At 36.7% G+C, this 25,585-nt stretch overlaps 3 protein-coding genes across 3 annotated transcripts; 2 read left to right on the top strand and 1 right to left on the bottom strand.

The window, feature by feature from the left end:
* Window positions 1-7,812: 7,812 nt before the first annotated feature.
* LOC102622159 (probable galacturonosyltransferase-like 7) lies at window positions 7,813-11,752 on the top strand. The gene is made up of 2 exons (XM_006479967.4): window positions 7,813-9,580; window positions 11,375-11,752. Exon 1 carries the CDS (start codon window positions 8,445-8,447, stop codon window positions 9,549-9,551), a length of 1,107 nt encoding a protein of 368 aa, XP_006480030.1. The 5' UTR covers window positions 7,813-8,444; the 3' UTR covers window positions 9,552-9,580; window positions 11,375-11,752.
* Window positions 11,753-13,736: 1,984 nt separating this feature from the next.
* LOC102621871 (cellulose synthase-like protein D5) lies at window positions 13,737-18,072 on the bottom strand. Its single transcript, XM_006479966.4, has 3 exons — window positions 16,859-18,072; window positions 15,699-16,503; window positions 13,737-15,611 (listed from the first exon to the last, which is right to left on the bottom strand). Exons 1-3 carry the CDS (start codon window positions 17,776-17,778, stop codon window positions 13,839-13,841), a joined length of 3,498 nt encoding a protein of 1,165 aa, XP_006480029.1. The 5' UTR covers window positions 17,779-18,072; the 3' UTR covers window positions 13,737-13,838.
* Window positions 18,073-23,278: 5,206 nt separating this feature from the next.
* Window positions 23,279-25,468, top strand: LOC102628057 (COBRA-like protein 7). Its single transcript, XM_052438518.1, is given in 1 exon segment — window positions 23,279-25,468. A coding segment is annotated over 1 exon segment (2,013 nt). The 3' UTR covers window positions 25,292-25,468.
* The last annotated feature ends 117 nt before the right edge of the window (window positions 25,469-25,585 follow it).

Genomic DNA, 25,585 nt, shown 5'->3' with positions numbered 1-25,585 from the left:
ACGTTATCGGTTAACCGTTTAAAATAAACGGTTCACCGTTAGGTTCCAGTAGCCTTCCCATCTTGGGTGATTTCTGTTAAGCATAACCGGTTATAGCTTAGGTAATATGTTGCTCTCTGGTGATAATCGGTTAACCGTTTAAAAAACGATTTACCGTTAATTTCCAGTAGCCTCCCTATCTTTTGTGTTTTCCGTTTTTCATAAACGGTTAGAGGTTTAGGGAAAATGTTTGCTCTCTGGCTGTTATCGGTTAACCGTTTAAATAAACGGTGAACCGTTTATAACCAGAATTGCATTTTAAACCAGTTTTTGCAGAGAATCTTTTTTTTTAATTTTAAAGTCCATCTTTTATGAAGCATGAATGGAATGATTACTAAGGCTCTCGTTTATTAAGAAATAGCTCCAATACTTTTATCAAAAATCATTTAAAATTTGTTATCATCAAAATCAATATTATTAACATATTTATGTTAACAGTTATAAGCAATACTGAACTGAAAAATAAAATATTTCAAAATAAAATAATAAATAAAAAACAAAGAAAATAAAAGTTTAGAGCTACTAATTTTTCAGTACTGCCTTCTCTAATTCAAGTACCTTTTTAATTAATTAACACTTAAAAGATAGCTTATATAATAATTTTAAGTTTTTTATTCATTATTTATATGTGAATTAAGGATTTAAGTTTTTAAAAATTTTCCATTATTTTAAAATTTTAATTTATTATTCTAATTAATAAATATATTTTTTAAGAAAAATAGAGTGCTTGGGTTTGGTCGATGCTTTTTTTCTTTTTTTCTTAAGCCTTTGTCCTAGCCCTCATGTGAAAGGCCTGGGCCAAAACTCGTGGGAATGGACTAACTTTTTTGCTATCCATACCTTTAATTGTAAAAGCTCTACTAACAAATGCTCTACTTGAAAAGCTATAAAAACAAATCTTAAAATTTGAGTTTTTGCTAGTAAATGTAAAATAATTTATTTAATTTTCAAAAGTCTATTTAATAAAATCAAATAACAACAAATTTTTTGATAAAATCTTATTAAATTAAGTAAGCACTTACGACTATTATATAAACTGTACCAAATAGGTACTTGATTGCATTGCATATATACCGTCACGGTTGGATTATGTTACATATAACATAATGTACATTAAGCTCATAAGTTGTTATTAATAAAACTTAATTATTTCATGTACCGTAATTTTTTGGTTTTAGATGACAAGTCAAGGGATGCTTTTGTGATTGTCGTGGAAGTTTTCTTCGCCTCCAAGTACTTGACTTGACGCTTTAGAATCGCTTTCAGAGCTTTTTCCTTATTCTACATTTCTACTGTGATGCACTGTGCATCAGATTGAATAAAGATACCAACAGCATTTCGAGGCACCTTTGCGTTTGCGATAAGTCATTCTTATGGTAAACTTATTAGACTGGCGCCAAGTTACGTTGAGTGTAACTTGCGCCTCTCACAGCAATAGTACTTGATCTCATCAATGGTATTGTTATTGTGAGAGGTCTGTAAGTTACGCTCAACGTAACTTAGGATCTTCCAACTTATTAAATTTAAGTCAATCACAACTCGTGAGTCATCAGCATATAAGGCTGTATACTGGATCCTTGAAGAATTATTCGTTTTCACATGAAATAATCTAATATTTAGAATCAAATATTTAGGGTGCACTGCAACGGACATAATCTAAGAAGTGTGCACAAATTTTTGGTGATAATTCTTTAATGGGTAATATTAAAAAATTTACAAACGTATCATCATTGTTGTTGTTATTATTATTATTATGAAAAAAGCTAATTCATCCAGTCAAATGTGATACGAGGATTTAAAATACATAATAAGATTAATCATTGATTTTTGAGTCATTAGTTATTGGTGATTAACTTCATTCGTGTTAATTAATAATCTAAGCGGTGGAAGACCGAGTCAAAGTTGTGTCTGGGAAGAAAGAGGTGCATGACTACTGACCGTCCAACGGCTATAAAAGTAGAAAATTTGTATCGGTTCATTAGATGTGGAAATTAGCCACTAGCACGCTGAGAAGTCAATCTAAAATCTAATTGGGTGCTAAGCGCCAACGGCTAGCCCTACCTATATAACGTCTACGAAACGACGCCACCATTTGATATTGATTTTCGTTTCTATCAGTTGACCTGACTGTCTTTACCAAATATCTCAATAATCACCCCGGATTGGTTATAAAATAAACTCTGAAAGGGTGAAGGGTGACAATAATGCAAACGAAGATCGAACATGAATCTGCTGAATCAGATTAATTGGCGTGAATGAGCCAGCCGTGTTGCAGCTTATAGCACTTTTGGCACGTTATTCAACTGTCCATGCTATTAAGTTACACAGCTGTAACATAACAACCTCCTATAACATATATTTATATTCACACACACACACACACACACACACACACACGTAGAAAGAGAAAGAAGCTTTTTAGAAAGAGCATGATATGTTTTGTCGGTTGATGTAATGGAAGTTGGCACTTGGAGACCAATGGCCCTTTGGTCCAGTGGAAGAGTCATTGCACTTAAAATAATGAGTGCAAGGGTTTGAGTCTCCATAAAAGTATTTATGAAGCTTATTTACAATCCTTTCTCAATTATCACATAATTAAGTGGAACCAGTCTATTCTTCACGAAATGTGAGTAGAGTGGACAGCCTTCGAATATTTGAGAGAGTTTGAAGAATTTGGGCAGCGTTTCAGAGAAGTACATGCCACGATGAAGGTCCCAATTGTAGAATCTGTGTGTAAATATTAATTATAATACCTACAGTCCTGTATAAACAGTATTAAAAAAAAAATTTGGCACTTGGAGGGCAGTATCTGACTTTTTGTACGCAATACAATAATGTGTCTGAAATGGAGGCTTCTCAAGACGCAAAACCAGTAAATTAAATAGGAGCCTAGCAAGGAGCGTGAAGCTGGAACTTGAATGGGTCAGGCAACTCCTAACTACTATATCAAAACCTAATAATATCTTCGCGTGATATCGTTGATTCATTCTTTTAACATAATTTTCTTGCCAAAATCAAAGTTAGTTGGTTCTTATTATTATTATTATTATTATTTGTTAGTCGGGGTTTGGTTTTTAATTTAAAAATAAAATATCTAAATAACTAAGAGCAAAGCCGTCTTACGCCATTCAAAATTTCTCAAAAAACCCTTTTTCAATTGAAATTACTAAAATAAATAAAGCCAAGCTAATCATTTCTTATTTTAAAGATAAATTCAAATAATCACTTAAATGAATCTTTCTTTTAATTTTTTTTTTACACCCATCCTATTTCATAAATTAGATTTATACATTTTTGTAACAGACAACTAACTTAAAAAAAAAAAGGTAAAAAATTTACCTTTTCTACTTTTTTTAATTGCACCACACACAAAAATACTTCAATAAACTTCACCTTCTCTAAAATAGCATTTTTTTTAATTGGTTAATTTTAGGTTTCGTAAAGTTATCGACCTCTCTAAATCATAATTAGAAATAGCCAACGAATTGTACTGACATCATCAAAGGAAGGCCCATGTGTGCTCCTACTCGTGTCGTATTGTGTCCACCATGTGTTTTGTGCTATATTGTGCCCACTATGTGCTTCGTGTTATATTGTACCCACAATGTGCTTCGTATTATGCCGTGCCCATGATATGTTTCGTGCCATGTCTTTTTTTTTCCCCCTTAGGCTCGACACGCTATGTCGTGGGTTGCGCCTAAGAAAAAAGCACGATTGGTGTTTTTTTTTTTTCAAAGAGGGTGTTCCAAGCTGCTGGCATATTTTTTTTAAGCATATGTAATTTTTTTTAGATATATGTGCTTTTTGTTAAATTTAATATAATCAAAAGTTCAAAATTGAAATTCGTATTTAATTATAATAAAGTAATAATAGTAGGAGAATGTAATGCTAACTACTAAGTTAGACCTTACGATATTAGAATTCTTTTTTAATACTTAACAATAACAATAATAATAAAATTTTCTTAAGAGCTAAATTAATTGTTAACTTGGACTTACATAGAGTCATAGATCATAGTCTATAATAACATTTAATACATAAATTTTATAAAATAATGATATTTATTAAAAATCATGATATTATTTATTCATTTAATAAATTATAAATATAAAACAATTGGAGTATTTTTTGCAATTAAGAATCAAATGAATTTAGAAAATTTACGCATATAAAATATATTAAAAAAATTTAATTTCAAATTATTTATAAAATCATAAAAATTTAAGTCTATTTCTATATATATAAAAAAAGTAAAATGCATTTAAATGACATTAAGGGCAAAATAGCCAATTAATTAATAATTTTATATTCCAATAAAAAAAGTAAAATATGGATATATAGCATATTCATATTTGTTAATAAAATTATTTTTGTCATCTAATTGAAAATATCTCAAACTTCTGAGGGAAATAAAAATAATCCTCCTTACCTCACAAAACTGATAGATAGCATATTTTATTAGAATCAAAGATATTTTCATATTTTATTAAGTTAATATTAATCAATTATTAAAACACAGTACAATTTCATAGATAAATTAATGTTTTCACATGACATTTTAAAAATAGGTACTTTAGCTGCTAGGGTAATTCAAATGTTATTCATTTTAATATTTACAATCATATAGTGATTGAGACTCTTTTTTATGATTGTAGTATGATATAGTTCGATCAACGACTCTCACTTAATATTAAAAGAAAAATATATTCTACCTAAAATAAAAAAATTAAATAAATTCCTATTAGAAGAGGAGGTCAAGTTCCAACCATTATTGGAACTCGAACTCATGCGCCAAAGCGTGAGTTGTCGATGAGCTACGACCCTATTAATATTTTATAACTTAAACCTCGGATATTTTAAAAAATAAAAATTTAAAAGGGTGCCAAAAGCCCCACTCGATGAGCAAATGCCAACTACATCAGAAGTAAACGGGCTTAACCAACCGACAATGTTAACACGGGCTTGCGGGTCGGGCAGTACCCGAGTCAATCATTTAAAAATTTGACCAACACAACACAACCACAAATATTTACAGTGGAGGACAGGCTGGAGTTAACACAAGAGCGAGGTGTACGGACTGCTAATTGTGCACTCACCGAGGAACACGCTTCACAAAGTATAATCATGTATTTGCAACCCTGCACTGCACTGCCTGAGACATGAGTGATTTAATTTTTTTTTAATCGACGTGGCATAAACCCAATGGTACGACTGAACAGCTGTCTACGCACTTAATTTGTACCAAAAGGAGGGCCTGACTCCTGAGCGAGTCTGATGTTTTCTGATGGGCTTCTCTCGATTCTCCGTCTTTATGAAGACCCTCCCCTTTATACCGTGCAAATTTAGATTGTATGTTTAATGTGTGCGCTACATGACAAAGAATAGTCGGTATGGAGCCCATAGATTCTGCGGGACCCCGTCTATCAGGACAGACTTGTCAGCTGGGGCTCACGTCTTCATTTGAAAAATAATGCACATGTAAATTAATTTCTATGAAGGATCGTTTGCGCCCCAACAAGAATCGATACTGTAATCCACAAAACAAGTAATTAAATAACAAGAGCCGCTCACTTTCCTCGTGGCTTCTGCGTTATAGTCACGTTCTTAAAGAACAAATGACCAATAAAGTTCGGAAAACATGAAGTGCTGTACCAATAATTCTTGTGATGTTTCTTAAAGGCAAGTTAAACCGTGTCGCATAAGCTCTAACTCTACTAACCTTTGAATAGTGATTCCATTTTAATACTTTGTTTGTTCGACAGAGTTTAATACTGAAATTGACGTCATAATCATGCACAACAGTTTTCTTAAACTGAAAAGGAAAGTAAAAGTAAAAAGATAATTTATTAATAAATGAATGACATATGTAATTAGAAAATAAAATAAAACCTATTGATACCAAAATTTGGATCAATGATAATAGCTGAGAAAAAAAGTTATTTTACTTAGGGAACAAACTCTAGAGAGTTTGATGTTTTCAAAATTGCCATTGTTGTCGGGAGTTTTGTCGACGTAAACTCTTTGATGCTTATTTCGAGTAGTATGATAACAAATAAATAATTTGAAAGAAGAAAGAAAGTAAGAGAAAAGACTTGGAGGATATTGTTACTTCTCCTCCTATAGTCTTGTATGCATGTTTCGCTTGTCTTGTACTGTCTATCACTGTTTTTGAATCGTAATCTCTTTATATAAGAGAGAGTAAGTTAAAAAAACTTATCTCTTATTTTATAAGATTTGAGCTTGACGACAATTAAGACTTGTATTGTTTTATCATATTTAAATTAAGACATGCTATTGAATGTGGGTCCTTGGATTTAGGGCTCATTCGTTTATGTCCGTGAGTTGAGTTAGGTAAAAATATAAGTATAACAAAATCTAATTTTTAAGATTTGAAATCTCCAGCATTATTATAAAATACTAGTTCAATTTAAATCAAAACATTAATTTATAAAAAAAAATATATTTGATATAATCAAAATAACTTTCACACCACATAGAAAGAAAAAAGACATATATTGTTTTATATTTTTTTTTCATTACATTTTATTGCTAGGTTGTTTGCTAGTGCATGGAAGTTCGTAGCTTATGACTTCAAAGTTACCATTGGATTCCAAGTACTTAAAGATTGATTTTGATTTCCGTAAGTAAGTTAAAGGGATAATTAGTTGATTATAATTTGGGCAATTTGATACATGATATGGGTTTCGTACATTCGCAATATACTCACTTGATAGGAACGAAAATTTTCTTTGCGAGCCATACATGTAAAATGCAGAGATGGTAGGAATAAACTTAATTAGTTTTTCTGATTATTGTCTAGGTTGTAGTTCATTCTAAAACAATTATAGAAAAAGATCAAAGCTGATAATTACATTTAAATTTTTATAATTAAAATAGTCAAATCTGCTGAGAATTTCTTCCCATACAAGAAAAAAAAGGTATAATTTATTACGCTATAATATGTATTATGCAGTAATCATCCTTCATTATATTAACCATCAATCATCTTAATCAAATCAAAATTAGAATTGAGAAACAAAAAGTACCAAAAGAAAAAGAAAGGGCAGCAAAAGGACATTGAATGTTATATACTTGCTTTGAGTAAATCATCTTTTGCCTTAAAAGCAAAACCAGTTCACAAGAAGTCGACCGTCTACGCATGATCACTTCTTTTAGGTGACGCATAATTACGAACTGGCCTAACCCAAAACCCCTGATGCTAAGCTAATATGATGGTGATCCATTACCCACTTTTTGTAAAATAAAAGTGAGCCGTTACCAAGCCAACAATCCAAAGACGAGTGGGCTCAGACTCAGCTGAATCTTTGATCCAAGTTGATAAACGGTAAACAAAATGGGTTAATTTCAGAGAATATTATTTCTCATCAAATTATAATATTTAAAATATTATTTAAATGATTATGAATATTAATTTACCTCTACTTTTATTAAAAAAATAAAAAATTACATAAATTTATCTTTATTTTTTTAATTTTAAGTTAAAACTTTTAAAAATTATCATTTCATAAAGAGAATAACCCGAAATTTACTCAAACAAATGGTTAAAATGTGGTGTTCAGGTATCCAAGTACCCATGTGTACAAAATGTGCGCCCTGGAGCGGGGACGCAATCGTCATTGTGATAAAAGACAAGGACAGCTGGTTCTTTCTATTCGACAAAGCTCTTGTCAATTCGTGTTCGTGTTATTAACATAATCTGTGTATGTTTTTAGTATTGTATTATTGCTACCTACTGTAAAATATAAGGATACTAAAAAGAGGAAAATCTTTTTATTTGTTTATTTTCCCAATTAAACTTTATAAATAAAATTATCCCGCTACTGAATTTATCCATAAAAATTTTAATTTCATGTTTGGCCGTGGATTTCTATGGTGGAAAACGCAAAGCTAGGAAAAAAATAGAGAAAAGAAAGGGGGTCACTCTCTCTCTCTCTCTCTCTCTCTCTCTCTCTCTCTCTCTCAAGTATCCACTTGTGTCGTATTATTTGTTCCGCTACTCTCACCTCCCCACGCGAACAAACTTAAAACTGAGAGAGATAAGAGAGTGTAAGCAGGGGAGAGAGACTGGGACGCCTATACGGCGGTGTAAGGGGTAGCACCGGGCCCTGATTTTGCGGCCTGGCTCGGTTACATGGATTCTTCTTCTTTCTCTCTCCTCCAAAGTCGCTTCGTTCCCACGGCAATTATACTTTGATTCCCAGTAAAAGATCGATTCGTGAAAACACTTTTCCTTTTTATAGATTAATTAAATTTTTATTATTTTTGGTTAAACTCTGGCGGACCTAAAGGGGACCGAAGCGTTTCTAAGATTATCCTCGATTATAGCAGATCGAATCGATTTCAAATCAAAGAAAAAGAAGAGGAGAGGGATTTACCACGTGAAGATGCTGTGGATTATGAGATTGTCTGGATTTTTCTCAGCCGCTATGGTCATGATTGTTCTCTCTCCTTCTCTCCAATCCTTCCCTCCCGCCGAAGCCATTAGATCCTCACACCTCGACAGCTACCTCCGGTTACCCTCAAAGGTGTCGCCTATTGATGCGAGCACGCGGTTTTCTTTTCGAAAAGCCTCCGTATTCCGCAATGCAGATGAATGTGGCTCCACTTCCTACAATGTCAACGGCGGGGGTGCCAGCGTTTGTGATCCCTCTCTGGTTCACGTCGCGATTACTCTCGACGTTGAGTACCTCCGTGGCTCAATCGCAGCCGTCCATTCCATTTTGCAACACTCCACGTGTCCCGAGAATATTTTCTTCCATTTTCTGGTCTCCGACACCAATTTGGAAACCCTCGTGAGATCCACTTTTCCACAATTGAAGTTTAAGGTCTATTATTTCGATCCAGAGATTGTACGGAACTTGATCTCGACTTCCGTTAGACAAGCGCTTGAGCAGCCGTTAAATTACGCCAGAAATTATTTAGCTGATCTGCTGGAACCATGTGTTCGTAGGGTCATTTATTTGGACTCTGATTTAGTGGTTGTCGACGATATTGCCAAACTCTGGACTACAAGCTTGGGTTCTAGAACAATCGGTGCGCCTGAATACTGCCACGCAAACTTCAGCAAATATTTCACGGCCACGTTTTGGAGTGATAAGCGATTTTCCGCCACTTTTAACGGAAGGAAGCCGTGTTACTTCAATACTGGAGTTGTGGTCATAGATCTGGTGAAATGGAGGCGGGTCGGGTACACCAGGCGGATTGAGAGGTGGATGGAGATCCAAAAGAGCGACCGGATCTATGAGCTCGGTTCACTGCCTCCGTTCCTGTTAGTGTTTGCTGGACATGTGGCACCCATCGAACACAGGTGGAACCAGCACGGGTTGGGTGGGGACAACGTACGTGGCAGCTGCCGTAATCTACACCCTGGTCCTGTTAGCTTATTACATTGGTCCGGTAGCGGGAAGCCGTGGCTCAGGCTCGACTCCAGGCGACCCTGCCCGCTTGACGCATTATGGGCGCCCTATGATTTGTACGGACACTCACATTGAATCATCTTCTCGCGGTGGTATACACGCCGGTAAATCCATTCGAGGACTTATTTTTTTGTTTCTTTTCCTTCTTCTTCTTCTTCTTCTTTTTCTTTAAATATTTTTTTTCTTTCATTAATTTGTGTCTTCTACATTTTCTTTTTCACTGTGAGTACTCTCATTTAATTATTTTAACTTCTGTTATAAAAATCATTTCTTGTATCCCATTATCACTGTCCATGAAAATAAAACGGAAAAAATAGTGATTTGTTATTTTGTGCTTTATACATTATGGTAGATTGGTAGTGTTGTCACATGACTAATATTGTAGTTATAGTTGCAATTAGGGCAAGGAAAGCAACCTTGTGTTCTACTGGCTCTCTAGAGCACAAAGAAAAAGCTATTCTTCCCAATGGAGAACACAGTACACGTGGCATAGTGGCATTAAAATGGAGGATTTGAAATGACCAACTTGCCCTTTGAGTTTTAATCGATTATTAATAGCAGTTAGCAAATAGGCTGGTGTCGGTCAGTCTTGGGCCTCGCCGTTCGTATCTTAGGGATTTCTTCATCTGATTGCGTTTGTAGGTGCTGTCTTTATATATTAATTTATTTTTTGTTTTCCCTAAAATGCCCTCGACTGTCTTTGTCCGAAGAAGTTGATGAGATTTCATTTATCTGGTAGGGCACCTGGGCAAAATGTGGTACAATGCATTTTGGTAGGTCACTTGAAAATATCAGCTTTTTTTGCTTTTTGGCCTTTTGCACTTCATTTAGACAGTTACCAGTGACTTGGAAGAACCATTGACACATAAGATGATAATTGGGAGAAATACATGTGACAACAAAATAAGAAGTGCTTTTAAAATCATGAAGGTGGTATAGTAAATGAGTTAAAGGTGGAGGGGGCATGTGAGTTGAAGTGGTTTGTTGGTTGTCCATTTTCAATCTTGGCCAAAATGAACCGACTAGGAGTAGTTTGGTCTCTAAAATTTGGGCGCGGCGCGGGTTGCCTCCTGGAGATGTAAATAGGGCGGCATTAGAAGAATCCAAAGAGGTGATGATAGTAGCCAAGTCCAAGGGCTCCTTTTTGATAAGTTTAATTTGGTGGTGCCATCTGCAGAAGACTTGTGAACTACCACCCACCCTGTCCCTTGCGCACTTAGGTGGCATTGGCAATTCCCCTTATTATCTTTTGTTGTTTTTCCTTCTCTCTCAAATTTTTCATTGTTCATTTGATACAAAACAACATTAGATATCTTAATTTATTCATGAAATATAGTAAAGTAATCGAGTTGTGTTAGTAAAAAGTTAAGAAGCCGAGCAATCTCATTAAATGGTGACATGAACGAGGGACCCATCTCTCTTTGTAGCGTGAGATGTGTCCAAAGTAGGAATGGGGACAGATTCCGTTCGCCCTGGCATCACACGTGGCCAGTTGCTTTTAGTCTCGAAGAATCAGCGGCCTACATGTGGTCAGTCTGCAGTAGGTGATGAGATTGTTTTTCTTGATCTCATATTTAAGATTATCCAGAGTTTTAATTATGCTATGGCTATACTTAATAAAATTTTTCTAGGTTATTGTTATTTTTTAACTCTGTTAGCAGTTCGCTGCTCATTCAGAATTTTGGATAGATAGAGATGGGTGCATTTTATTTATTTATTGGTGTCATAAATTAGTTTGAATGCGGAGTACAGGACACAGCAGCAGACGCTGGCCCTGCCTAATTTAGGGTGTGAAATCATATAAAAGATAAATCTGACTTTGGCAGCTTTTATGGTCCCCAATTATTCTTTCTAATCATATGCTAATGTAATTTTTTTTAATCATTTGGTATGATTAGATGGTTCTAGAAGGGGAAGATTACCGGGCAAGAGAGCTGGCGATTGATTGACCCAACCGATACATGCACTGCCTAAAGCCTGGACAGTTGTGGCTTTTGTATTAACCCAATCAATGGAGGAATTGAAATTATTTTCTGGAGATAACATTTTGATCCCCCTGGGGTTGAAGTTTGCTGGTGCGGTATAGCACCGAATTTGATGGATGCATGAGGGGTTATTCTTTTTGTTCTTTTGTTTTTACGCGTGGAGGGAAAGAGTAGGTTATTCATGTGGATGGAATTGAATGCAAGTTGATTTTTGTAATGCAGATTCTTTTTTTAATTTCTTTCTTTCTTTCTTTTAGGAAAATAAATGAATTTTAGGGGAAATTAATCACAGCACATGATTCTTACAAAAATGCCAAAATCTTACAGAAGGCCATTGCGGTGTTGAGAGGTACGGGAATTGTATCCTCATAAGTCATAACACATCGCGCTCAATTATTGGTCCCCTCTGGAATTTGCGCTTACTTATTCTGTAAATGGGTTTACCAAATCATGTAAATTGCACCATCCAACTGTTAGATTATCTGAACCACAAGAAAATGGTTCTTTCAGCATGAAACCAGAATCATTTACCTTAATGTTCTGGTCTGGTGCCCTTTGTTCGAATGATGCACCAAGGGTAACTTTCAATTGAAATGGCTAGTAGGATGAGTCTGTATCAGCAAGTGCTTGACTTGGATCAAAAAATATTTGTGCCTTTTAGTGATGCGTCCACATAACTTTGTGAAACAAAAAATAAACTCGAGATTAATGTGCCTGTGAGGAGTATTTACTATTTAATATTTGGGTGTAAAATCATCCTGCTGCCACTTAGGCTTGTTGGGAAAGGAACAGAAGAAGAAAAGAGAAAAGCACTCATGTAGTAGTAACCCAAAAAAAAAAAAGGAAAAAAAAATTGGAGCTTGGTCCTTAAAAGCTCTTTACAGCTAGAAACAGCCATTGCCAATTGAGTTGATTTGCAGAAGAAGGGACCATCAACTGTCTATGGTCCACCACCACTAATTTTTATCTAGATTCACATACCTTTGCACAAATCAGGGGTTATCACATTTACAAACTTGCCTGCCAAACTTCAAGGAAAGGAAGGTACATGCTCCCTTTCAAATTATAGATTTCTTTCCGTCACCAAAATGAGTTAATGGTATGGTATTCTTTGCTTGGCTCCAAATCTTCAGATTAACTTAAATTAGCAGAAATAATTTGATCACCCTCATCATATGGGAACTAATTGTAACTTCCATTAAACTTATCGAATTGACCAATCCAGGACTTGCTTTACCTGGCAAAGGGGCCTTCAAATTTGATTATTAAAATTCCTGAGATAGCCAATTTCCTTGATTGTACTGGGAAAATTCTCTTAAATTCAGTATCAATGTCAGCTACAATGTGCTCACATTTTGAGGATAACACATAAAGTAAGAAGCTTGCAGGATCCTGGGCGATGGGGCAGTAGCTGGTTGGGAAATCTAAGTGAGACAGATAAAACATATGCATATATATCTTTGCCCCTCCCACAGTACCACTTTCGAATATCTCCTTCAAGATCACGATGGAGAGAGGACCACTTGAGGGAACGGCTCCTTTCAAGCCGAAACATCTGTTGAGACATCTTATTAAGTGAGTTATCAAGGACTTGTAACGCATTGCACGTGCAAAAATACCATACAAATAAGCCCAAATGGAATTGACAAGGTCTACGTTATGGAGTTGCTAGTTGTTCCTCTTCTAAGGATAAGACGAATCTTAACGGTGCTTTAGCCACAGGAAAAGATATCCTTTGCAGAAGTCCTTGTCTCGCTGTGCTTGCTTAACGCAGGAGACAGCATCTTCAAAATTCATAGTAGGCACCGTGGCTACAAGTGTAATCACAAGATGCAACAAGAGAGAGGACAGGAGGACAGCTGTTAAAACTTGGATTTTCCGTTTTACGGAGATTAATATGGGATACTGGACTCGAGAACAAGTTAGAGACAATGTGTCGAAAAGGTTCTATCTTGAATGTTTATATCACCTAACAACCTTAATCAGTAAATTTCATATTGTGACATATTCAAATTTGCAGTTAAATAAATTCTGCTGCATTGTTTCTGCCTGCTTCTCTTTCTGACATAGAGTCCCCTATCCACGGTAGTAATTTTGTAGTTAACGTATAATATATGTTTAAATCAGGCTTTTGGTTCGAACTCTGTTTTTCTTGCACCCGAATTTTGAATCTAATGACCTTAATTTGTTTTTACTACTGGACTTCTATGACACAAAACAAGTCGCTTGCAGAATTACAGGAGGTAGAAACTCGGAACAAGAATGGGATGAGAAGTGAGAACTAATCATTACATTCCAAATTAATGAATACAGGTTTTAGAAGTGGCAACATACAAGCAGCCACAATACGCATTCAGTACAAGATCAACTTCACACATCAAGGGAACTGGAACTTCATGTAATCTTGCCTTCCAGATGGAGGGCTTATGTACACCCAGAGCAAGGATATAATGAGAGAGATCAATCCAGACCACAGAAACACAATGGTCGAAACTTTTCCTCTCCTTCCCATCAACCCCTTGGCAAATGGGTAAAGATGGCTCAATACCCATAGGCTGAAGAACACTCCTCCAATAAGCCTGCTCCACTGTGGAAATGGGCTGTACATTGTTCTTGCTACACCAACTGCAATAGCAATAACGTTTACCATCATGATCGTGATTGGGGGAACCATCAAAAAGCTCCACTTAACTTCATAAAGTTCTGCAAACTGATCATCTCCATCTTCAGGCGTGGCTGATTTAGATGTCAATGTGAACGAGATGTCAACTCCTGCTATGACCTTCAATAGTCCTTGTAATACAGCTGCAGGATGTGCACTTGTCCCACCGATCACCCAAAACTGTTCATTCCGCCACCAGTCATGGAGAGTAATGCCAGACCATTTGATTTCAAGGAGAGCAAGCATGCATAAGGTGACGGTGATGGCCAACAAGTAGATAAGAAAGCTTATACTGAGGGATTGGACGATAAACTGCCCGGAGAATAGAGACACAGCAGGTAGGATGCAGTAGACGAGGAGAAACATAGATGTGAAAGGGTACATTCCTACATTGAAGTATGCCACTCTCTGCAAAAACTTCATTCTCCGACTGGCAAGAAGAGCATTGTTCCTTGAGAAAAAGATCTCAACAGAGCCGGTTGCCCACCTAAGGACTTGATGGAGCCTGTCAGTCAGATTTATTGGTGCTGTCCCTCGAAAAGCATCCCTTTTGGTTACACAGTATACAGATCTCCACCCTCTGTTGTGCATACGATAGCCAGTGACTACATCTTCTGTTACAGATCCATATATCCACCCCACCCTTTTTCCCCACTCAGTTTTGTCCTCATAGAAGCAAGAGATAACACTTATTGCCTCTGCAACAGTGGCAGCATCTAAAGGTTCACGAGGCACAGCAAGAGAACCAGGTGGCCTGCCTTGGTTACCCTTTCCTTGTAAATCTTGGAGCAGCCTGCCTTGATATTCTGCAACTGGGATAGATGCAGCCAGAGACGTGGAGTTCCCAAACCTCTTTGGAAGAAGCAGCGATTCGATATCTGCGTCATCATCATTGTGATCCCCATTAATTGGTAAAGCTATCTCATCGTCTACCTTCTTTGCCACCTTTGGTTTTCTCAAACACAACTTAATTTTCCTACTACCGAACCACCCATGGTGTTCTGTGGCTCTAGGAGGACTGAAACCGTAGAGAGCAGTTCTCCTAAAAATGCAGCCAGTGCCCACATACATTGGCCCCTGCAACCCATCAAGGGCTCTCATAGCCACATCAAAGAAGACAGTATTGTGATTTGCGTACCGATCATTTGGATCAATCCCCTCAAACCTTTGTGGGAACTGGACATAGCAGATCCTATCACCACCTCTATCTAGCATGAAGCACATTCCTTCCCTCAGGGCCAAGGAGTTGTATATATAGTGATCACAGTCAAGATTGAGAATAAATGGACCATTAGACATTATAGCACTGGTTCTAACTAGAGCATTCATGGCTCCAGCTTTCTTGTTGTGATCATAACCAGGTCTTTTCTCACGAGATACATAAACCAGCATTGGCAGTCGAACATCCACTTCTGTTGAGTCAATCAAGTTCTCCCCATCTGCTTCGACCCCAAAAACTGGTTCTGCATTTGGTGGAGCCAGCATTGCCTGCAATCAGAAGGATGGAATTTTAATGCTTCAAATTCAAATGCAATTCAATATGAGTAGTCCACACACAAAAAAATAAAAAATTACCTGAATTATACCAGCGTGATCCCCTCTTGAGTGGTCTGGCTCTCCAGAAGTCCAAGTTCCTGGCCAATGAGAACCATCTGACATCCAAGTAGCCTTTGGAACTTTAACAGGCTCTGCAGTACTGCCTCCCATTTCCATCTGTTTCTTCTTTGCTCGAAGTTCTTCATGAGCATTGTAAGCATCAGATCTTCTCCTTATGGATTCTGGTAATGAATTGATCCTCACCTTGAACTCATCATATTCTCTCTTCACCCTTCTCCTTTCTCTAACAAAATCAAGCCTTATTTTGTTCTTAAGAAAATTGCGCTTCTGCTCAAAGTATGCCTCAGGATTCCTTGGTTCTATATTATGCTTTCGACAGAACGGAACCCAAATTCTTGCAAAGCTAGCTGTCTCGGCAAGAGCTTCAAATGTCAAAAGAGCTCCACCATCGTCAGACAAATAGCATGCAAGTTTTTCAACTGGATAATCAACAGCAAGGATTGACAAAATGGTGTTTGCTGTGACAAGAGGAGGCTCTTTCTCTGGATCAGCCGTCGAAACAAATACGTCAATACCAGGAAGGTCAGATCGTCCCTTAGGGTTACAAAGATTAGGAGATTCAAAACGGTCTTTGAGAACAGTAAGGTCAGTAACTCTGTTTACAGGGCAAAGCTTAGGGAGCTGATCAAAGACCCATGAGAAGGCAAACCAAAACTCACAAGTTATCGACATCCCCCATAACCACATTGCTTCACGATTGGGATGTCGAATTCTCCATGCCAGAAACAAAGCAAGAGCAGCCAGACGTGTCACAATAATTAGCCTACAGAGCAATTCGATCACATTTCAAAATTAAAAGATCATATACCTTTGAAACAACATTATGAACATAAAAGTGTCTTCACTATCGAAATTTGTCCTATTGACCTCATTAGGCATATAAAAAGACTCCAAAAGGCATTTTTGATAAAAATTGAATAACAACAAAAGAGTGGCAAGCATATTGAAGTCTCGTTCATCAATGATTGGGATACAAATTTTTAGTAACCTATTCGAACTACCATATGTATATTGTAGAAAGCAAGAGCTATCCCGCATAAAGCTCATGTAAGTTCAAAATATAAGTTTCCTGTATGGAATAAGAATTGGATAATCTAAACAGATTTAAAAGAATTTACCTGTATGGACTAATAATAGCAGTTGAGACCCCAATCTTTCTTGCCAAAGGCCTCCTGCATCTATCCCCAAAATCCGATGGGTGCTCAAACCCATTAGATCCAGATTCAGCTCCATACCCATCTTTAGGCCACAGAGCGTTCCCATACCCATAGGTCCCCTTGGTCTCAAACAACCAACGCGTGTGATCAAAGTCAGGCGGATGATTTTGAGCCTTAAATGATTTCACAAGCGAAAGCCTTTTGTCCAACTTGAAATCCGCCATTGAAGGCAATGGCAAAGCCTGGTCCCCTTCCTCGGATATAACCTCATCCTCAATTTCTCCATCACTGGCATCTTTGTATGGTTCTTTGCACCCAGGACAACGCCCTCCTCCATTTCCAGCACACTCCAAATAACATTCTCTACAAATCTTGAATCCACAATCACATTTATTTTGCATAACTTTCTCATCACAACCTTTCATTCCACAAATTAACCCTGATTTAACCGGCTCAGTTTGCTCAAAAGAACAGTCGATAACATGCCCTCTAGTGACTGAATTAAACCCCCCAGTAAAGATAGTATCTGAAATGAAACTCCTCTCGGGTTTGACCTCACTCTTGGTATCTTCATTGAGGCTTGTTTGTGAGGCCGACATGGGCTGATGATCAGGAGTGGGAGGTATATGAACCGTGTAAGTGACAAATTCTGAGCTGATCTCCTCCGTGGCGTCGTCTTTCGACATCGAAACGTATCTTCCTCCACTCGAGCTCCTAGCACGATGTGCTCTGCCACTGAGAGGAGAATTAGGGTTGTTTGAAAATGAAGCGCGTGGTACTGGGCTTGTTAAGCCCATGCTTCTACTTCCTCCACCTTTGCCTCCTGATGACACCGTTATGGTCACCGGAGATGAAGATGGAGACGAAGCACTCCTCACCATTTTTGTTCAAAAAAGCACTAAAAGACTGTCAGATCTCAAAATGAAAGAAAAATCCCCTTCAAGATTCAAATGATACTGGAAAATCTTAGATCGGAATAAGCTACAAGGAAATAAGGAGTTGAAGGAGGGAGAGAGCTTGTGCATATGGTGCCGGTGCTGCTAACTGAGCTTCGTTGAATTTGAATTTTAAGTGAGAAAAAGGAGTTTCTTTTAATTCCAACGGTCGAAAAATCTCGACCATAGATGGACATCCAACGGTGGGTTTTTAACGGAAACGGTCGGTTTGGCTTCTGAGGCATCCAGTGGTCCCTCCCTTTCTGGAAACAGAGTCAAAATCTGGAGGGCCTTTATGACCTTTCAACGGTCGAATAATCTAAACGGCGCATACCGTTATGCTCAAAGACTCAAAGTTTTGCCTTTTGTGCATAATTTATTGAGATTTTATAGAGTGCTCATGTTTGCCCGGGTCAAATCCCGAAACGACTCAAAACGACGTCGTTTCGGGTAAATTTTTTTTTTTTGTTTTTAATCTGTGTTGAATGACGACGTTTCGGCTCAAATTTTGCGTTCGTTCTGATTTCAATGAACGACGACGTCTCGGCTTGAATGGAAGTTCTTTGTTGTGATTTCAACGAACGACGACGTCATCGGCTTGAACTTTTGTTCTTTGTTCTCGGTTTTGGTTTGCAGCCTTCTTCTTCCTCTTTCTTTAACCCGGTTGAAAATGATAGTGCTAACTAATAACAAAAACAGATTTCAATTTTAATTTGATTTTCTAATTTGCATCAACATTGAGACACCACAGCAAACTGTAAACAAACCGCAAATTGAAAGACTTGCTTTTATTTTCCAAAAGTTGTCACAATGATATTCCATGTTACAACAGCTCCAGATGAAGGCGGTTTCAGAAAGACGGAAAAGATACAACACCAACTCAATATCTTATCAACCAAAAATCTACCACCCAAAAGATTACAAAGCTGTGATCCTATAGCATCCTGCAGTAAATAATTTGCCTAATAGCTACAAGGATGGAAAAATCATGCAGTGAGAAACAATATAAGTGTTTATTGTGGGTTTCTGGCCCCAAAGTTCACATTGGAAAGCACAGAAATCAAAAAATCCATTGAGATTGGAGACCTTCATCTTAGTGTTGGTCTGATTTTAATTTAAACAGCAGCAGGAACTTGAGTCTCTACTGATTTCAAAACCTCTTCGCCCATCTCCTGGCATCCTACTAATTTCTGTAGAAGCAAGTGAGAGAGTGAAGTTGTCAAATGGCAGTTTCAGTCGCGGTTGTGGTGGATTGCGAATGGTTGCAACTCGGTCGATGAAGGAAAGGGGAACAAGGCGAACGAAGGAACATCTGCCTTCTAAAGGATATGCAGTTCGGTTGTGATTGTCTGGTCAAAGGTGGATGTCCGGTGAAACGAGGAGATGAAGATGAAGGGCAATGGGTGTTGTTTCGAAGGGCAGTGGGTACAGGGAAAGGGATTTTGTTTTGCGTTTTCATTATCACTAAACGACGTCGTTTCAAAGGGTATAAAAAAAAATTAGAACGAAACAACGCCGTTTTGAGTCGTTTCAAGGTTTGACCCGGGGCAAACATCATTTTCCGATTTTATAACATTGTGGAAAAAAATGTTACACGTCTATTTTTATATTTATAAACAATTAAGTAAAGTATTTTTATTGTTGTTATTCTAATTTAAAATTCATCGTTTCCACAAGGCTCTTCAACAAATTTTTATAACTAAACTACAGTGAATTTGAATTTCTTAAGCAATGTATGTTCTCAATAACAATAATAATCTATCGTCAAATTAAATCCAATTAATTAACCAAAGATAAACAATTTGCACATGGGAGGAAAAAAGAACTCAATTATATAAGGACAAAGTAGAGGACTAGAGGCTCTCTAATGATCATTTTTCTTTTAATGGGATCAAATTTGGTATAATATAAGTATTACTCTTAATTAAAACACATAAAATAGGTTTAAACAAAAAAAAAAAAAAGAACACAAAAGGGATGGAAAGAACTTAGCAGATAGACACATGTTAAATAAATAACAACATTATCTTCATAATTAATCTCCACTGGTTCTAATTGTGGAATTAGAATCTAATTATCTATATTTTAAAAATATGATACCACATTTCTACTAGTGATAATGTATGGTTGATTTTAAACTATTATTCTTACCCTTTTTGTCTACTAATTGTGTTACCCTACAAATTATAAAATAAAAAGGAAAATTTATTTAAATTAGGCATCAAGGTTGCTCTAGCGAAAAGCCAAGTGATAAATTATTGAAGAAACTTAGCGTTTTTAATGTATTGTACTTTAATGTTGTAGTGATTGGGTTGGGCGACTTTTTCAGGGGCCTGCAACGGACTGCCCTTGTTCTTTAACCTGGCTTCACGAAAGGAACTTGCTAGACGTTGTCATGCATTACAGAACGAGATCGAATTAGGGCTGAAATGAGTTAATTTTTGAATTTCAAAATTTTGTCTTTTCCATGTAAGAACCAATCGTTGACATGTGTATATTTCATATGGTGTGTTGACAACGATATTCAGAATTCAGTTGTTGGCTCAAATTAATTTCACTGTCGCCAGCAAGCCTGCAACTAGAGATGGCAATGAGGAGGGTGTTGGGGAAAAATTAAGTTTTTAAATTTTTTATAAAACATTTTGAAGATCGCTCTCATATAATATATAAGAATTTGTAATATAGAAATCGTACCTTGAAAATTCGATTTGGCTTTGTCCGTTGAAGTGATTTAGGCTCCTAGATCACGATCCGCCACCACTACTCCTGTTAAATCACGATCCGTCACTACCACGCTTGTTAGATCACGAACTGTTACCAATGATCTTCCAGGTTATGACTCAGGTTTGATCTGCACTTGACGTGTGGGTGCTTTTATCACTACCAAAGCAACTAGCACGAGAAAATTTTTCTCTCAACAATAGAGAGAAAAATTTTTTTCTCCGATCTGTATAAAGTGGCTGCTCATTTTCTTTAGAGTAAAATAAGTCTTTTATATCACCCTTTAGTGAAAACCCTAGGCTCCAAATAATAAAAAAACAAAACCCACGTTATTTGCTTTTTCAATAGGGGACCCACCTTGTAAAATAACATAAGGCCCCTAACACAAAAGCTAATTAAATGAAGCCTCCCACTAAATGATATATTTAGGCTTTTGACCCAAATAGCTAGTTATCATACTTATTAGTCCAGTAGTGGTGCAATCAATTAAATGAGCTAACCCGTGGATCATTTGAGAACATACAATAGTGGCTACAATAATTAGGCCTGTAATTAAACTAGCCCAATTATTTAATTCCAAATCTACTACACTAAAAGATTGGAACTGACTTCCATAATTGTATGCTCGAATAATAATTCGTCCCAAGCCACACTGATTTCTTTATTGCACAATCCTTTGTACCACATCGTTAATTAAATTGATATCTCAACTGTCCAATCAATTTAATAACATCTTATTCCTTGATCCTTACTGATTTTCTCTAATAATCATTTTCAACATACTAAATATGTTGACACACTCTGGCCAGAGAATTCTATGATCAATTGCCGAAAATCCATTAAGAGATGTGTTGTACAAATTCTATATTGTTAATCCATAACTCCAATACTCATAATTGCTCCCACCAAGATACCGGGTAATCTTGACCACAAGGATGTGTCGTGCCTATTGGTAACTCAAATGGAATAACAATTATAATCATGAAATCATAATTAACTCAAGATTAAGATTGCAGTAAAATCAATGCCTATGAGATTTAATAAGTCTGACAGTTATTACAAAGTTAATTAAATCTCATATGTGATCATGTTCAATGTAGTCGTACTACATCAATAAATTCATACATGATTAAGACAAATCATTCAATGAATTTATTACAGTCTATACCTAAATAAAGTGTCCAACTTTATTTATCAACTGCGAACTAAATTTATTTAATCATAAGATAACTTGTATTTATATCTTCTGTGAATCCACATGGTAATCACATAAATACATATAATATGATTAAATGGACTTTAATAAAAATATTAATGCAATTAAGATATTTGCATAAAATACCTCATTACCTTTATTAATCAGAAAAAAATGTTTATTACAATTAAATAAACACATATGCTTTTAAAGAGCATATTTTCCCAACAGAGGGGACGGGACGGGACTGACATCCCTTCTCCCATTCCCGATATTTTTCATATATCCTCATTTCATTTCTGTTTCCATCATAATTATTTGAGTGCATCTCCGTCCTCTTTCCGAATAATAAAAGGGGACTCTCCAATCTCTGAATAACTGATATATATTTAATTTCTGAACTTAATTTAATTATATTAAAATAAATATTTAAACAAAAATAAGGTTTGACAATATATCTTACACTAACATTAATCCATTACAAAAATCACACTACAAAATACAAATCATCAGAATAATTATTTTTGTGAATCTTCATAATCCTATAATAAAAAGAAATTACTTTTATATCAATAATGAAATAAATTAAATGAGTATAGATAGTGAAATTAATATTTTCAATAAAAACATTTACTCTTGCACCTCATGCTCCTCATGTTCTTACTCAAGTAATGTGATAGATTGAGAGATAGCATCAGGTTTCAAATGTAAAACAACAAAAATAATATAAGCAGTATGACTCATAATCTAAAATAATTTTGGGCCAAGACTTTTAAAATAAGGTCTGGTCGAATAGTAATTCAGGACTACAACTAATTAAGTAGGCTAAAAAATTTTATAACATATTATAATTTAAATTTCATTATTCATTTATTAATAATTCTAGAAATAAAATTTAAATTAAAAATGAAGATAAGGAGATGAAGAAATGGGTAGGGGTTGGGGATTTCACCTCATCCTCATTCCTTTTTCGAATAAAAAATTAGATAAAAATTTGTATCTGTTCCTTCCGCAAATAAAAAATTAGATATAAAATCATTTCTATACCCTCTCTAAATAAGAAAAATCCCCAAAAATCCCTCCCGTGAAAATTTTTGACCCATCTGTACCGGCAGCTGCAAGAAATCAGATTTATCAAAAGCCAAGTCCAGGAAGGCCCAACTCTAAACTTTAAATGGGTTCCAATCTCGCGTGTCGCGTTAATCTGTTTGTCATTTTTCTTTCTTTGACATTAATTTACACCAAACTCTAATGAATGCCTTTGAACGAGACGAGACCACGTCATCTTGATTTAAAAAAAAAAACTCAAGTCTCATGTCGCATAAGTGACATGACCAGTTCTGTTCCCATGCAAGCAATGCAAGAACAGGCAGAGCAAATAGAGCCGGCGCGTAAATTAATTAATTAAAACACACACCGAATCCCATAGTTTACAATAAATTTAACAGTTTATACGAAGCTTTCTTCATCATTCTTGTTTGCCTCATGCATAGGCTTTAATTCTCTCTCTCTCTCTCTCTTCATGAAACCATGGCTCTTAATCTTCGCATCATCTTCGTCATCACAATCTTACTCTCTCTTAACAGTTCACATTCTTTACCAACTCCACAACAGCAACCGCCTCCGCCTCCATCAGCGTCATTGTCAACAGCCTGCAACGGCGTATTCTTGTCGTACACCCACACCACAGGATATCCAATCCCACCCACTAACCCAGCTAACCAAGCTTACAGGTTCGAGTCCACTGTGACCATTCTCAACAACGGCCTCAATGAGCTCAAGTCCTGGAGAGTCTTTGTTGGCTTTCAACATAACGAGCTTTTGGTTTTTGCGACTAATGTTGTTTTAGCTGATGTGACTTCTTCTCTTCCTGCTTTTGTTGGCAACGGTACCGTTTTTGCCGGCCTCCCGGAAACTGACCTTAAATCTGCAGTTGAAACTGCAAGAGATTGGACCCAAATGGAGGTTCAGATTCGGCTGGTGGGTACTCAGTTTGGTGTCGGGGCTCCGAATGTTCCTCTGCCGGCTAATTGTGTTTTCTGTTATACGAATTGTGTTTTCTGTTAGGATTTTCATATGTAGGAATAACGATATATGACAATTTTGGTTAACGTAGGTAACTATGTGATGCACATATGCTGCATCAAAGATTCAAGTTTCAGATCAAAAATCACAGCAGAAAATGAATTTCTGCCCCGCCAAGACGGTGATATTACCATTATGTATGATGTGATGAGGTCTTCTGAGACAGATTATTGGGCTCAGGTTTCAATCTCAAACCACAACACTCTGAGGCGCCTTGATAATTGGAAACTAAGTGGGGAATGGATGAGGGATGAATTTATTTATGGCATGAAAGGAGCATACCCTTATGTTGTTGATACATCAGATTGCATCTTTGGCCGTCAAGGTCAGTTCTACAAAGACATGGACTTTTCAGCTGCATTGAATTGTGAAAGAAGGCCAACAATTATTGATTTGCCTCCAACAAGAGCAAATGATACAAACCTTGGGAGGGTTCCATTTTGTTGCCGAAATGGAACAATTCTGCCACCTAACATGGATCCTAGCAAGTCCAAATCAATTTTCCAAATGCAAGTCTACAAAATGCCACCAGATTTGAACAAGAGTGAGCTTATCCCACCCCAAAAATGGAAGATCATCGGTGGCACGCCAAATCCAGATAATCAATATCAATGTGGGCCTCCAGTTCGAGTCAGCCCGAGTACATTCCCGGATTCAAGTGGGTTACCAACAGAATCAAGATCAATTGCTAGTTGGCAAGTGGTATGCAACATTACACGGCCCAAGCAGACAAGGCCAAGATGTTGTGTGTCATTCTCTGCTTTCTTCAATGATTCTGCTATCCCATGCAGTACCTGTGCATGTGGTTGTAACAATATTCCAAGCCAAACTTGCAGTGCTATTGAGCCAGCTCTTCTTCTACCACCTTATGCTCTTCTTATCCCATTTGAGAATCGTACTGTTGAAGCTGTAGAGTGGGCAGAGATAAAACGTCTTAGTGTACCAAATCCATTGCCATGTGGGGACAACTGTGGAGTCAGGATCAACTGGCATTTATTGTCAGATTATAGAGGCGGCTGGACTGCTAGGATCACCCTTCTCAACTGGGGTGAAACTGACTTAGCTGATTGGTTTGCGGCGGTTCAATTGGACAATGCAGGGCCAGGATTTGAACAAGTTTACTCATTCAATGGAACTACTCTTGCTGGTTCCAACAATACAATATTCTTGCAAGGCATCAGTGACTTCAATAATCTTGCAGCAGAAAAGGATGATGCCAATCCAAGGAAACATCCGAGGGTTCCTGGTTACCAGCAGTCAGTGATATTATTTACAAAAAAGACAACTCCTAATATTAATGTGGCTAGAGGAGATGGCTTCCCAACAAAAGTAATCTTCAATGGCGACAAATGTGCACTTCCTGCAGTGCTTCCAAGCAGCAGTGGTGGTAAGATCATGACTGCAACTACTGTCCTCGTTAGCCTAGCAACTGCTCTAGCTCCATTGTTAATGCAGTGATTGTTGTTTGAGAAGGGATGACTGCCTGATCTAATTTTTTTTACAGCCCCTCCTCAAATCCTTTTCATCGTTTGAATTATCTTAGCTAAATGTGTTGTTTAGCAATTAGGTTTTGTTGTGATTAATTATACAGGAAGCTTTATGTTATTTACATGCTCCAATGTGGCTAGTTCTCAGAAAGATTGATGGGTTTGTATTGTTAGTCAAGTATAACATATTTATCATACAGAAATTGCATTTTGCTTTTTTGTTTTGTCGACATTATGATATCAATAGAGCAAAAAGCAGTCGGGA

The sequence above is a fragment of the Citrus sinensis genome, chromosome 3 (assembly GCF_022201045.2).
Source record: "Citrus sinensis cultivar Valencia sweet orange chromosome 3, DVS_A1.0, whole genome shotgun sequence".
Classification (NCBI taxonomy): domain Eukaryota; kingdom Viridiplantae; phylum Streptophyta; class Magnoliopsida; order Sapindales; family Rutaceae; genus Citrus; species Citrus sinensis.
Note: the sequence above shows the minus strand (reverse complement) of the source record. Positions and strands in the feature narration are given on the sequence as shown.